This window comes from Haemorhous mexicanus, chromosome 3, assembly GCF_027477595.1.
Source record: "Haemorhous mexicanus isolate bHaeMex1 chromosome 3, bHaeMex1.pri, whole genome shotgun sequence".
Classification (NCBI taxonomy): Eukaryota; Metazoa; Chordata; class Aves; order Passeriformes; family Fringillidae; genus Haemorhous; species Haemorhous mexicanus.
In genome coordinates this window covers 8,516,868-8,531,145 of record NC_082343.1, presented here as the reverse complement: position 1 = coordinate 8,531,145, position 14,278 = coordinate 8,516,868, and the positions used below count along the sequence as shown (strand labels likewise).

General features: G+C 43.9%; 1 protein-coding gene across 1 annotated transcript in view; it reads right to left on the bottom strand.

Annotated features, from left to right (window-relative positions):
- The window catches only part of COQ8A (coenzyme Q8A), a 42,818-nt gene extending 28,591 nt beyond the window's left edge, over nt 1-14,227 (bottom strand). The window contains exons 1-3 of the mRNA XM_059840716.1: nt 14,100-14,227; nt 2,872-3,066; nt 347-757 (exon numbers count right to left, since the gene is read on the bottom strand). Coding sequence (XP_059696699.1) covers nt 347-757; nt 2,872-3,048 — 588 coding nt within the window. The 5' untranslated portion in view covers nt 3,049-3,066; nt 14,100-14,227. The remainder of the gene's footprint in view (nt 1-346; nt 758-2,871; nt 3,067-14,099) is intronic.
- Between the last annotated feature and the right edge of the window lie 51 nt (nt 14,228-14,278).

Here is a 14,278-nt window from a genome sequence, read left to right as displayed (position 1 = left end):
CTGCTCTCCAATCTCCTTATGCTCAGGACAGCATTGCCTCCACCTCTGCAACTGCAAGATGCCACAGTCTCCACGGTGAGGAGCTTAGGTCCAATTCTAAGCCTATGTACACTTTTTAAACATCCTCTTTCATCAGATTATCTGACATAGAGGGAGCAAGTGTGAAAAGAGAGACTGAAAAGCTACTGACAGAACAAATATCACAGGGTTAATGAGCACTGACTCTTCCCTCTTTTGCCTCCAAAAAAGAGAATAGTGGAAGAAGAAGAAATAAAAGAAACATAGGAGAAAGGGCAATCTGGTACAGACACCACAGTAGTGAGAATCCTTAATTAAAACAACATACCATCTGTTTGTAGGGTTTCTGTCCTGAACCTGTTTTGGCCTGTCTGGCTTTATCAATATCTTCAGCTGTTAATCCACCAACAGAGGAATGGTCTTGATGAAAAGCTCTATTTTGTCCAAAGGCAGTAGCAAAAGGATTTCCAGGGTCCCTAATGCCTCCAAATAACCTTGCATCCATTTTGGGAGGGAAAGGCTTCTGACCCATGCCAGAATCTCCAGTCTCATCAGTATTTCTAAAAGGTCCACTTGTTGTGTAGGAAAAAGCAGGGCCTTCAGTGCTGTGTTCCTGAGGCTTGCCAGGGGCAGTGGAGAAGTCCATTGGAGCATCTGATGGCTCTCTGGCTGAGAAGTCATAGTCTTTCCCAAAATCCTCACCAAGGTCAGTAAAGTTCTCCTGCTGTCTGCCAAGCTCCTGCAAACAAGAATTGAAATGCTTTAAGAAAAGATCTTAAGCTTTGCTCCCTACCCACCCATGGTCCTCAGAGATGAGCATGCAGCTGGGTGTCATGTCTCCACAGTGAAGAATTGTAGAGACAGAGACTCTGGCACTGCAGACATTCACAGTAAGAGACACTGAATATGCCTGGAATCCCTGACAACCATTTAACTCCACTGAAGAGACAAATTCTTTAACAGATATCCATAACTGGAGAGACCCTGTTTTTACATACACTGCCAGAAAGGGTCACTAAATATGGAGTGCACTAGAAGCAATGCACTGCTCAGAAACAACAGGTGATTGGAGCTGCAATATCACATAAGAATAACGTTGTTTTCCCTCCTCCCATCCTGTTTTCAGTCTCACAACATGAGCACTTCCAAGCCCAAAGCCACCTGAAGCAATACCAGATACCTACTTACAGGCAGAGTAAGCTCAGCCTTTCACAGTCATAACACTACCAACTGCAAAACACATTCCATTATTCAACCACCAAACTATGTGTTGTCATCCCAAAATAAATAAAATTCTGTGCCTGGAGCAAGGATAACAGCATCAGGCACAGCAATACTCCAGGCAAGCTTCTCCTGACACTCTTTTCTGTCCTAACCTTGCAAAAGCTGCCCCACAAAGTCCAGATTTTTCTTAACACTTTTCAGTCAAAAATAAATACATAAATAAAAATCAACAGCAGAGCATTAACTCTAGTTACCTATCTCAGCAGTGGCAGTACCATAAAATAACTGATGAGTATTACAGGCTATCAACAGGATTTTAAATCCTGCTGTGGTCAGGCAACCAGGCAACATATTTTGGGCTCTTTCCTAAATGCTAATTACATTTCCCTTCCTTAGAGAAAAAGCAGAACATGGTCTTTCCTGTTATTCAGCAGGTCTCATACTATTCTGAACCTCAACATCACAGTGGGGGAGGAGAAGAGAAATGTTTATAGATGGGGACTGTGGCTCACAGTACTGACCAGTGATTACAAGCAAGAAAGCTTTCTTACCTCCATACTTAAACTTTTAGAGACATGCCAGACAGCTAAACCCCTGCCAATTAATGTAAAAGATCTTCCTCTCTTCAAAACAGAAAATGCTGTAGGTTTTTGTTTCTTACTGAGCTCTGCTTTGACAGGAGCTTCTCTTGCCCTGCTTTCTGTAAATGGGTTGCAAGTGTTCTGCAGTTGTGCTCACTGGGCTTCTCTTGTGCAGAGAAACGTGCACAGAAACAGAACATCTCTTCTTTTGGGTGCAAGAGGAGGACAATGACAAGACAAAGCACTATCCCCACAAACAAACACCCAAGTTAGTTCTACTGCAAGCTTAAACAGAACCAAGAAAACACTGGCCCAGATTCTACAAATGAAGCAACAGATTGCTCATTGCATAAAAAGCATCAGAATCTCATTCCTTAGTTTCTGCTTCAAAAATGATCATCTGAGCTACACAGAGGATGATGAGAGAAGGACCACAGATAAGCCCCTTGCTTTCAAAAGATGGCAGCACAGCAAGTGTGAAGCTCTTATAAATCCATCCCCATCTCTGCTGAGAGAAGCTGCAGTCTGGCTTTCCTTACGTTCCTCATTTGAAAGCCAGTTCCAAAAATGCAGCCTGGGCTGTAAGTGGTGAATGTGCAAACACCTGACCCTGAGCCACTCTGAAAAATATCACGTGCACCAATTCTGCCAAGAAAGCAAGCAGCACTGAGAAAAATCCAATGCACTCTAAAAGAGAGGTAAATCAACGCCCAAAGTTTAAAGGAGACTCTAAATAACAAAGTTGCTGACCTATCTTAGCAAGAGCTTGATCTTTTATAAGATGGGACAAATAGAGCACTTCTCTTATTCAGCATGTCTTAAACACTCAGTAATGGAAACACTAACATTCCCCTCCCATTCCTGTCCAAGCACCCTCCACACACCACAGATTCCAAAGAATTCTCAGAGCACTGCAACATTGCTATTATCAATCCCACACTTCAGAACTAGGCTCTCATTCAAGATGTGACACTTGCACAACAAAACCAAAAAAAGTGGAGAAAAAGCAAAACATCAGACTAGACTGTGCTCAAAGAGCTTTGCTCACCTGCACCTTCCCCAAGGCAGAGCTGAACTGTTCCTCAGCAGTGGCCTGGAGAGTCTTTGCAATGGTGACTGCATCTCCCCCGAGGAGCACCTGCCGAAGCTGCCCGGCCTGGGTCTCCAGGATGGCTTTACTCAGCTTGGTCAAGCCCCTCATGACCATGATGGCATCACCCGCCATGACTGATGTCTTTCTGTGCTGAAAGATAAAAAGGGAGAGGGAGCAGAGAGAAAAGATGTCAAGAACAAGTTTGCAACAGGTTTCATGACCCCTAAGAGCTGGTAGCAGATGCCTGGAAAATCTGTTCCTGCTTTGGCAAGCAGCCACCATGAGAACCTGTCTGCAGCCCAGAGAGCGCCCAGGCCAGCCTGAGGGCCTGGTTAGCTGATCTTACCAGGAAAAGAGAATTCTCATAAGTTAGGATAACCTTCCAGGACTCTACACAAATATCCAGGTTACCATTGACCAAGGCAAGCAAAGATAGTAAATGTCAGTAAACACTACAAAGATTGTCTTGATTCCTTCCAGATGTTAGAAGTGGATTAAAAACATTAACATTTGACTTTTAATTATTATGGGGCCTTGGAACATGTTCTCAGGTCCTGATAGCACTGATGAAGTTCACTGTCACGTTCCATCCCTGCCCTGGAGTTATGCTTGCTCATTTTACGTAGCTAAATTTCTTTACTCCCACACTAGTGATTAAGCTCATCCTCCAAAGGTAGCCTGCTCCATAATCTGTTCTGTCCCCAGCTTGTAGCTTGTAATGATTTGGAGAGAAAACAAAATGTTCTGACTGCAGTAGGTAGAGAGCACTAGTCTAAGGCCACATATTTAAGTTATTTCCTAGGTAGGTACACAGGTATCATTCAATTCTTAGAAGAAAACCTGTCAACATGCACATATACTCAACTATAAATGTTAATACACTGATGTGTACAAGTGGTCTTGAGTTAACTCTGCTACTTCTAACTGGAAGTTTAAGCATGATCACAACACCTACCTACTACAACATTTGCAAAGTGCTGCACTACAGTCAATTTCTGACTCGGCCCCCTTTCCTTTTCAAGGGGTTCCATCTCAGATTTGTAACAGCCTGTGCCACTTCAGTGTCTTCAAACACAAACTGGGCACTGCAGGATGGAAGACAGAGTGTGTCTGACAGGAGTAATTTCCATCAAATCCTTTGGCTCAGCCTAGAAACAAGCTCAGGCTCAGGTCACTGGCTCTCCTACAACCCTGTGGTTCATGTAAAAGAAATCCAGTGGCTGGGGTGTAAAACCATTTTGCAGGGGAGATTTTCACCTGCTTATTTCACTCAGCTACTTCACCCTTCAAGCACGGACAGGGTCACAGTTCCAGGACTGGCTCAGCTGCACATGTTCCCATCTTTACTGACACAGAAGACAGAGGCATGCAGTTGGAACAAGAAGCTGACTAAGGTCCAACCTTGCCCATACAGCACTCTCTGTAATGATTTGGAGAGGAAAAAAAAAAATGTTCTGACTGCAATAGGTTCAGAGCACTAGTCTAAGGCCACATATTTAAGTTACTTCTTAGGTAGGTACACAGGTATCAATCAATTCTTAGAAGATAACCTGTCAACATGCACATATACTCAACTATAAATGTTAATACACTGATGTGGTAAAAGTTGTCTTGAGTCAAAGCACACAAGGCATTGCACCCAGCTGCAGACCACAAGCACCTGGGTCCAGTTACCTTCTCAGGAAACACAAGCCCCGTCTCAAACATGTCTGCAGTACCTGTGGTGAAGGAGAAGAATGGACTGCTAAAGCTAAATTTCTGTCTAAGTACACAAATTTGCTGCAATCACACAGGAACTGCACGGATTACTGCAGCTGAACTTCAGAGAGACATTATTAGGCAGATGCAGGACTAAGCCCGGTTACTGGGATATTTGTTCAAGCACTGTTTTATCAGTGATCAAAATTGGGAACAAGCACTGCAGCCAGGAGGCTTACACTTCCATGTAAGTACACTGTTAAAAGGACACTCAAGTGCTTACAATGAACCTGGGCATAACAGGTTAGCTGCAAAAATAAAACTCAAGCCCACCTAGGTCATTTTTCTGTGGTTCTCATTACAAGACCTATCCATATGCTCCAGACCTCTAAGTAGTGTTCCTCCTCCATCTCTCTGAGTTTAACCACTATGATTTGTTTTAACTTTGTATAATGCACTTTTAAACTCAAAAGTTGCCTGTCAAGTAAGGAAATCTACTCTGTCAACAGGAAGTGTTTTTCTACCCCTACATCTTCACACTGGAAATTTCCACATGGATCTCACCCAAAGCATTTATTAGCAGGCTGTCCCTGCAATTCAGAGCCAGGCAAAGAAATCAGCCAACAACCCAATACTGTCCCAGCTGAAATGAGACCATTCAAAGGTTGCCACTACGAAGAAATAAGTGCTTTTGTGATCACAAGTATTAACAGCAAGGAAAGCTTGAGTGCAAAAAAAGTTCATTTCCTCCATCCCAAGAAGGGCAACAAAAGGTAAGCCAATACAGACTTGGACAACACACACAAAAACAAATTCACTTTTAACATGTATTCTTAGTAGTAAAACTATACACTTTTTTCACCCAAAACCAGCCAAAGACCTTGTCATAAAGTGCCAGTTATGATATGCTAAATGTGTGCTTTTTAAAAGAAATAAATCTCAAACAAAATTTCAGGGAAGCTAATGCAGCCACGAGTAGAAAACATACATTGCACAACGCTCATTCAACCCTCCACTGCTAAATATATCAACAGGCAAAGAGGAGCTATTGCCCTGCACAGATTTGGCTACAAGACACTGCACAGGGCAAATTCTTATCAATCTCTCTCTGACTTCCATTTTCTCAGCCCCACTTGCTCTGCACAGCAGCTGTAACCACCTGGGTACCAGGTAAGTGGTTTGTTAGCTCAGAAGCATCAGCAACATGCTCCTATGCAGTGCTGCCAAAAGACAGGCTATTCTAAATAAAATATATGCTACATAATCAAGAAGGTAAAACACTACACACACACAAAAATAATAATAAAAAAAAAGGATTAGGAAAATTACCTTTTTTTTTTTTTTTAATGAAAAGGCAATAAGCACAAACAAGGACAAACCCACAAAAACTGAGACAAGAAGCAGACACTTCTCAGAAGGTTGGTACTGCACCCAACAACTGCACTTGCGGTAACACCCAGCACAGACAGCAGGCAAGGCATTTTTCCCCCCTAAGACAAATTCTATGCCTATCCTATTAAATCAATAAATACAGTATAAGCAAGCTCTATCAGAAGGAGATTTAGGGAGTGGTTCCTAGTGGAATTAGTCCAAGTGTACAAAGTCTATTTCACACTTGACTTGCTCCCTGAGGATTCTCCATCTAGCACTAGCAAAGTGGGGCACTGCTAGCACAGAGCATGGACAGGTCAGCGGTGTCTGCACAAGCTGTCAGAGTGCCTCTGACCTGGCCTGAAGAGGGCTGACAAGTGATCATGAGCCCTTTTCCAAAAATAGCCAGGGTCACAGATTTGGCTAAGTAAGCTTCTCACAGGTGAATGAACCCCTGGAAAACCCCCACACCTTCCAGCATGGGGAGGCTTGAGCCAAGCCATCCTCAGGCACCAGGCAAGGTACACACAGTGGGCAGAGGGGCTCCTACAGGTTAGATGCCACCTGATTCAGAGCCCTGTTGTAACAGCAAAACTAAACCAGTGCTGGGATCCACCTGTGTGCAGCAATCCTCAGCCTCACAGCCCACCATTCTCTGGAGTCACTGACTGCCAAGTGTTTCCTCCCCTTTTCAACATTCCAGACTATTGGACTGAAGGTTTAAGCAAGTGCAGCTTGCTTATTACTCAGCTTATCAGAGGCCAATAACAGAAACCAAGAGCAACTACAAGCAACACGAGAAATCATGTATTTGTCCCACTTTTAAAACACATTCCCTTTCTTTTCCATGTACTAATATGTGCACCTACAGACACACAGATCCGCTTGAAACTCCATGAGCTTTCCTCCAGATGCTTGTACAGTGAAAAGCTTTACTCAGATATACATATGCACATGTATATACACACACATACAAATATATATATATATATATGTATAGGATGGACCAAGTTCAAACACAAGATTTCCAATGACAGTTTTCCGAAAGTTTTCTGTGCATGACAACACAGTCTCTTTCAGTTTATGGGAACTACTACTACCAAACACTGTTGAATAATTTAAAAACCAAAACAACATAACACAAAATAACTAAGCAAAGAAAAAACATCAAAAAATCCCCCAAACAAAACCAGAGCAGTTTTACAGCAGCTCATATTTCTCCCCTCTCAGGTCTGCAGTTTTAGCTGCCTTCTTTATGTTCAACTTTTACTCTAAATAAATGAAAATAAATAATAAAATAATATTGGCTTGGACAGGTAGTAAGGCAGATAATCAGATATCACATATCAAGAAAACAGCCTCTACATCTTCCCTCTCTCCCTTATCCTTTATTACAAGCACTGTTATCTTAGTTGTATCTAAACAAGGACTAAAACTCTGGCTTCAGTGTTATAACCACCATCAGAGCAAGTGTGGCAAGAGTATAATGAAATAAAAATAATAAACACCACAAACAAGATGCAGAAGGCCAGATACTGAGGACATTGTTCCATGGCCATGAACCAACAGTAGACTAAATTCAATATAACTATTATTCATTAAGCTACTGTGTAACTGTTCTTTTACAGATTTTTTTTCCATTTCTTTTTATGTTTGTTGCCATACCAACTCTTTCATGTGATCCTTTCATTCATGGCCTTTTTCAGTCCCATCACACACCTCCCCATCAGTTCCTTTGATACCAGATTGCCAGGTCCCTGCCTAGATGTATTTTCATTAGCTGGATTCCTTGGGTTGCAGCTGACCCAAATTTTAACCATGCAGGGCACAAACCCAGCATTTTAAAAGGAAGAAGTTGCCATCATCTTTCAAATCAAACAGAAAATCCACCTTGCTTATCCTTCATTTTTTCATCCCTTCCCCATAACTCCAATACACTGCAGCTCCAAAAGAAATGTCTTTAAAGATGTGACCTAGAACAGAAGTAAGGACCCCTGTATTTGATCCTGCCCTGTGGCCTGCACTCAAGCCCCCTTAAGCTGAATTCATCAAGTCTCTGAAAGCTGCTTTACAAGCACCCTTCCCCAAAGGACTTTGCCAATGTCATTTAAAACAAACACCTCGGAAGGGCAAGCGGAACTGGTTTGCTCCCTAATCTCTACAATAGCAGTACTGATAAAAATGGGCTGCTGGGCAGACAAACGCCTCTTTCCAACAAAATTCAGAAGGCTTAGCACTCATTTTTGGCAAATGACAGTTAGTTCAAAACCCAATTTTCCCCATAAATGGCTTGACACACAAAAGAGTGAAAAGAATGCTTGGACACTTTAGCAAGGCCTGCTTTATTTTAGGCACAGATACGTCCATGAATGCTCTGGACCAACAGTCCTGTTTACTTCTCTCTGGACAATGTCTGGGGAATGCAATAGCATAGTCACAGCCCACATGCCTGGAATTAACACAGTACCCTTCTACCCACAGATGGAAAAAAGCTACACAGACCTAGAAATAATTTAGCCACAATTAAGATTTACCACAATTAAGAGAGCACAAGCCTCACTACAGGTCACTTCTGATATGCCTTGACACAGTGCACCAATTAATCCTGCCCTGGGCACATGCTGTATGCTGTTACACTGAGGTAGATCCAACTCAGTTGCTGTGATTTTAGGTCACTGCTTGCTTACTGCTCCCCAAGAATGTGATCTCTATCTGCTCCTGAGAATTAAGTCTCTGCAGTTGGGGGCCTAAAACAATTTAAAAAATCCATTTATCTCATTTGCAAGGCAAAAAGTTTTGGGCCATGGGGATGGATTTCAAGCTGGGGTTGTATTTATACCCAACACACAATCTTTGTATTACCTCTGTTACTGAAAGGAAAGGGAGAAAGAATAAGAGAGCAAGGAAAAAAAAGGGTTTTCTCTTCTGTTTACAGAGCAGGCTGTGCTTATAAGTGCATTGCACTGCATCCTCTGCTTAGCTCAAAAGCCTTAAGTGTAACTTTGAATCACATTAATTCAGAGTTCATCAGAATTACTCATGTTACTTCCCATGCATGTAGAACTTTCACTCAGCAACAAGGACAACAGTATATTAAAATCAAAATGGAGCATGACCTCCAAGCACACAGATTAATAGGAGATTCTGGCAGATGCAATATTTGAAGCATGTACTTAAACAGAACTACTGCAAGATTAAACCTTTATTTAAGTTTATGGCAAGTTTACACAACAGCATAGTTCACTAGTTCCAAGTCACCCCATCAAGGGTAACATGCAGCATTACTTGAGAAGACAAATTCCCCACATCTGTATGGAGTAACTCTAGCTAGCAATATTTATAAAAAGGTTACACTAAAGCTCTTCACTGATCAAATCCAAACACTGACCTTCAAAGAAAATCTGAGCACTACAAACACCTTCCCCAAGTCTGCAGAGCAGCTCTAGTATCTCAGTCACTTTAGCACTTAGAGCAGAAGAGATCATCAAAGCTCAGCTCCCTCTGATGCACACTTCTGCACAGGAATCAACAGAGTTCCCCAAATTAGAATATAAAGTATAGATTACTCTGAATTAGAATATAAAGTATAAATTAAGGAGGTTAACAACTTGCAGCTTTTTTATTGTATACACTGCTATGGTACAATTGTTTTTACTGGAAGTTTTGACTTTCCAAAAGCACACCAAGGTTAATTTAGGAACTAGAAACTGATAAATTGCTATGCCTCACTAACAAGTGCAGAGTCCTTTAGACTCAAATACACCACTACTTAAAGCAAAAGTCTTGAGAAAAATAGCAGCTCTTCCTCTTGCATTTAAACACACACCTGTCTTCACTTACAACTCTCAAAAAGCTCAGGAAAGGGGACAGTTGTCTATTTCTACTTTAGAGGGAAGAGAACAAGTGATCTACCCAAACTTCCACTGCTTGTCAGGCATAGGGCTGGGAACAATCCTAATGCTCTCCATAGTGATCCTTACAGCACACAGCCTATCCTTGAGTCCCCTAAACACCCACCTCTATAGAGCAAAGACAAACAAGGGTTTAGAGCTGGTTTGCTGACCACCTAAACAATATATTGCCAACAGTCACCATTAAATGCCACTTGGGCAGTGGCTTCTAGTCAGAACCTTTCTAAGAACTAGACACAGCCTGTAACTGAGCTATACACCTGCTCTTCCTCAGGAATAAGAAGGTATTTTGCTTATCACCCTTTGTGCTCACCAGGACAGACCCTTGCAGAGCACACCCCAAGTCTATAAGTGGCACCCCCACAGATGTCTCTGAGTGGCAAAGACACCCCCTGTGCTGAGAGCAATGCCTCTGTCACCTCTGGGAGCAGCAGGCAAACACCACAGGCACTGAGCCACTATTGATCCTGCAGGCATTCCTGTCTGTATAGATCTCATGGCTTCCAACCCTGCCCTGGAAACTGGGGTTAAGTTCCAGTTTAGCAACTAACAACACATCCTGGTCTATTCATAGCCCCCTGACACACCAGCACCCTGGCTGTGAGAGCTTCCATTTTTCTGGCTGTGCCAAATCCTCCCTGCAACAAGAGGACCATTGGCAAAAAGAGAAGATATAAGATGATCTCTGGGCTGCAGGGGAACATGGTCTATCAGAACCTACAGCTCCTGCATGGCAGCTCTGCCACAGACAAGTTATTTCTGTTTGCTCCTGCTCCCCACACATAGGTACTTTTGGCACTAGGGTAAATGAGAGTAATGAGCTCTATTTTTCTCTTACAGCTAAGCCTAACTTGCAAGCTCTCACACCTGACACAGAATCTGTAATCTACAATTGTTTATGCTCTCTATGTATAGACCTCATGATATCACATTTGCATAATATAAAAACATTGCCTTTCCATACTAGAAAAACCAAAGCTTTTTGCAGCTTATACAGTTTAAAAAAAATAAAAACCAGACTAGGACCATACAGAGCACAAGAAGATCATCTTTCCCCATGTCTCCACATACAGAATCTACAGTCTTCACAAAAAAAAAACCCCAAAAGTCTTATGCAGCTTCCAGGAAAAAGCCACCTGATTTTAAACTGTGGATATGCACGCAGACTTGTTTCAGTAAACATGTAAACTTGTAAAGTTTCTAAAAGCCAGCTCCACAGACTGACAGCTAAGTTTTTCAGAGCAAGTAATGTCATTTTCTATGCTGTGAGAAGCACACAGAACATTGCAGAGACTGGATGGATGGGAACTGAACATGCTTTATTTAGCTCCATACCTCTACTGACTGACAAAACAAAAAAGCCATTAAAATAAAGTGCAGAAACAAAACTGTGCAAAGAAAGGGCAAAACCTCTGTATCCAGTTATTTCTCGGGTCTTTGTCACCAGCTCAGACTGATTTAATTTTGCCATCTACCATACGGGGGAAGGGGAGGTGAGATGAGCAAAGCAAGTGGCATCTAAAAAACTGAGAAGCTAAAGACAAAAAATTGAGTGTGAAGATAGGAATGTGCCTATAAAATGAGTTTTCACTGCTGGGTGAGAAAGCAGGGATTGAACCCATGCCCTTAAACTACTGTGCTTCACTGCCAGCTTGCTTTTTAGCTCCACATGCAAATAACTGATTTTCTTCTTCAGGTCCTGAAGGAAAGCAGGCACCCATAGCACAAGGCAGCACTTTTATAAAACAAGCTGAAAGAGCAGCTGCTCTTCTCCTAAAGCTGCTCTGTTCCAGAATATACAGGCTCCTCTTCCAGACTTCTTTCTTTTGCAGTTTTAGAGGAAGACAAGAAGACCTACATCACACTGGAGATGTGATTCCTAAATACTGCTTCAGACTCACTGCCTCCATCCTAGGCTGGACTGTTCATCCAGCAGGGCAGATGTAAAGAAAAGGAGAAATGCTTATTCATGCACTAAGCTAAGTCCTGATATGTATTTGGCAAGCCACCTGGATCAAACAATTTATCCCATGCACACTGACACACAAGATCACAGACCATGAGATACATGTCATCCCTGGCACCCAGGTTAAAACAGTGAAGAAAAAACACATGCAGACAGAAAAAAACCACCAACCTCTACCTAAAAAAAATCCCAACTCCATAAGCAATCAACTAGTTTTAACATAAAAAAATGAAGAAGCAGGAATTCAGCTCCTGTCCCTTGTTGCCTCTCAGTGTCCAGAAAAATAATACAGCCTGACAAACAACAGACCACCACCTGCCTTTAAAAGGACTACTGGAAGACTAGAAGCCAAAAAAAGTTCAGCTCTTGCTGCATGGATGCATTGAGCTATTATTAACTTGTGTTAACTATTACAAATTAATTAACCATAGCTGCACTGCAGAGCACAGAATTCCCCCTGGCAGGAATGAAACAAGGTGATCAGCACTCAGATAGTAAAGGAGTCAATTCTCCTCATCTGGCCTTTTCTTCTGCTCACCTCACTACCTCATTGTTGAAAGGGAAACACTTTTAATGTGTCAAAGCACAGCAGGTCACCTACTTTTTCTCCCACATCAAGTAAGATTGGACAATATAAAACTGTTTATTCTGAGCATACTTTATTCAAGATTACCAATGTCACTGCTACTTAACAGCAATGAAAAAAACATGTACAAAATACAAAAAGAACTCTCCTGGTCTAAGAGCAAGAAGGTTCTTGCTTGCTCTTGCTAGCTGCAGTTCCTGTGAACTAAACTCCTTTTGATAACATATGAATGTTCTTACCCCATGACAGAGAAATGCAAAACTACCAATATAACTTTAGACACCAGTCTACACAAAGAAAAATTTCTTAATCCCTTCTTTTATTAAGTCTTTTATTGAGCTACTATTGACTTTGGCCACTACCCTTCTACACCCAGTGCTAAGATTTATTTTGCATATTCTTAATTAATACACCTGAGTCTAGTAAAACAGTATAATTAAAAGACAAGCAACTCGAAAAAAAAATCTTTAATTGTTAGGTCAATTCTTGTTAGAAAAATGACATTTTCAGTTACTGAAAGAAAAGCTTTAATTTCCTAACACTGACCACAAAGTATAGATTTTCATTGCATGGAGGGGAATACAGAGAATCTCCCCACCTATATTCCTGCCGGGTGGCACATCACCTTTTTGGGCTATTAGAAATAGTGTTACTTCTTATGATACAGTCCTGCAGAAATCAAAACGGTCAGTAGCCATGAAAACAACATTATACAGTGTCGTTTGAAACCAAACTTTCATATTTGCAGTTAATTATAGGCAGCTTGTTCGATGTCTGTTTAAAACTATCTCCCCGTCAGTTCCTGTTCACATTGTTACAAAGAGTTTACAAACCTGTTTGCCAATAGAAAGAAAGATTATTTCATCAGGCACTTTACCAGGGGGCTCACAGGTGTTTTTTAATTCCCATTTCAGCCACAAGCAAAGCTTAAAAAAACCCCAACACCTTTATTTTCCAGCCATCTCCAGCCAGACGCGCGTATCGGTCCCAGCGACAGAGAGGAGCGAGGCTCCAAGCGGGAGCAGCCCGGAAAGCAGCGCAGCACCAGGTTCGCGCGATATCCTCGGGCAAGGCGCATTCCCTGCGGAGCGGAGCAGCGGATCCCCCCCTTTTCCCCGATCCCCCTTCGGCTCCGCTCCCCGCTCAGCCCGCGCACCCGCCCGGCTGCGCTGAGGCGCCGGCTCCGCTCCCGGCCCGGCGCTGCCGAGCGCGGGCAGGAGGCGGGACCCGGCTGGCCCCGCTCTAACCCCGCCGGGACACGGCCAAGGGCACGGGAAGGCCGCAACCCCGGGCGCCTCCTGCCCGGGCGCAGCCCCGCTGCCCCGCTGCCGCCATCGACCGCCGGACCCCGCACACGTCCCCCCGCCGGGGAACGGGCCCCGGGCGAGCGACCCCCGGCCCGAGGCGTCGCGCCAGGCACAGGCGTTCTCTCCGCGGCAGCCGCCCCGCCGCCATCATCCGCATCCCTTCCCGCATCCCCATCCCGTCCCCCTCATGGCAACGGGCGAGCTCCCACAGCCAGGACACCACCACTACCGGGGGCAACACCACTACCGGGTTCACCTCTGCCCCCACCCCGCCGCCAGCATAGCCCGGCACAGGCCACCCCGGCCCAACCCGGCCCCTCCACTGCCGCGGTCGCTTCCCATACCCTGGCCCGGCACAGCCCAGCAGCCACCGTTCGGCGCGGTTCGGTCCGTTCCGCTCGGCTCGGCGGCCGCAGCCCGGGCCCGCACGCCTGTTTACCGCCGCCACCGCCCCCGGCCGCGGCCGGGCCGCGCGCCCCGCCCCCGCCGCGCTCCCATTGGCGCAGCCCGTGCGCCCCGCGCC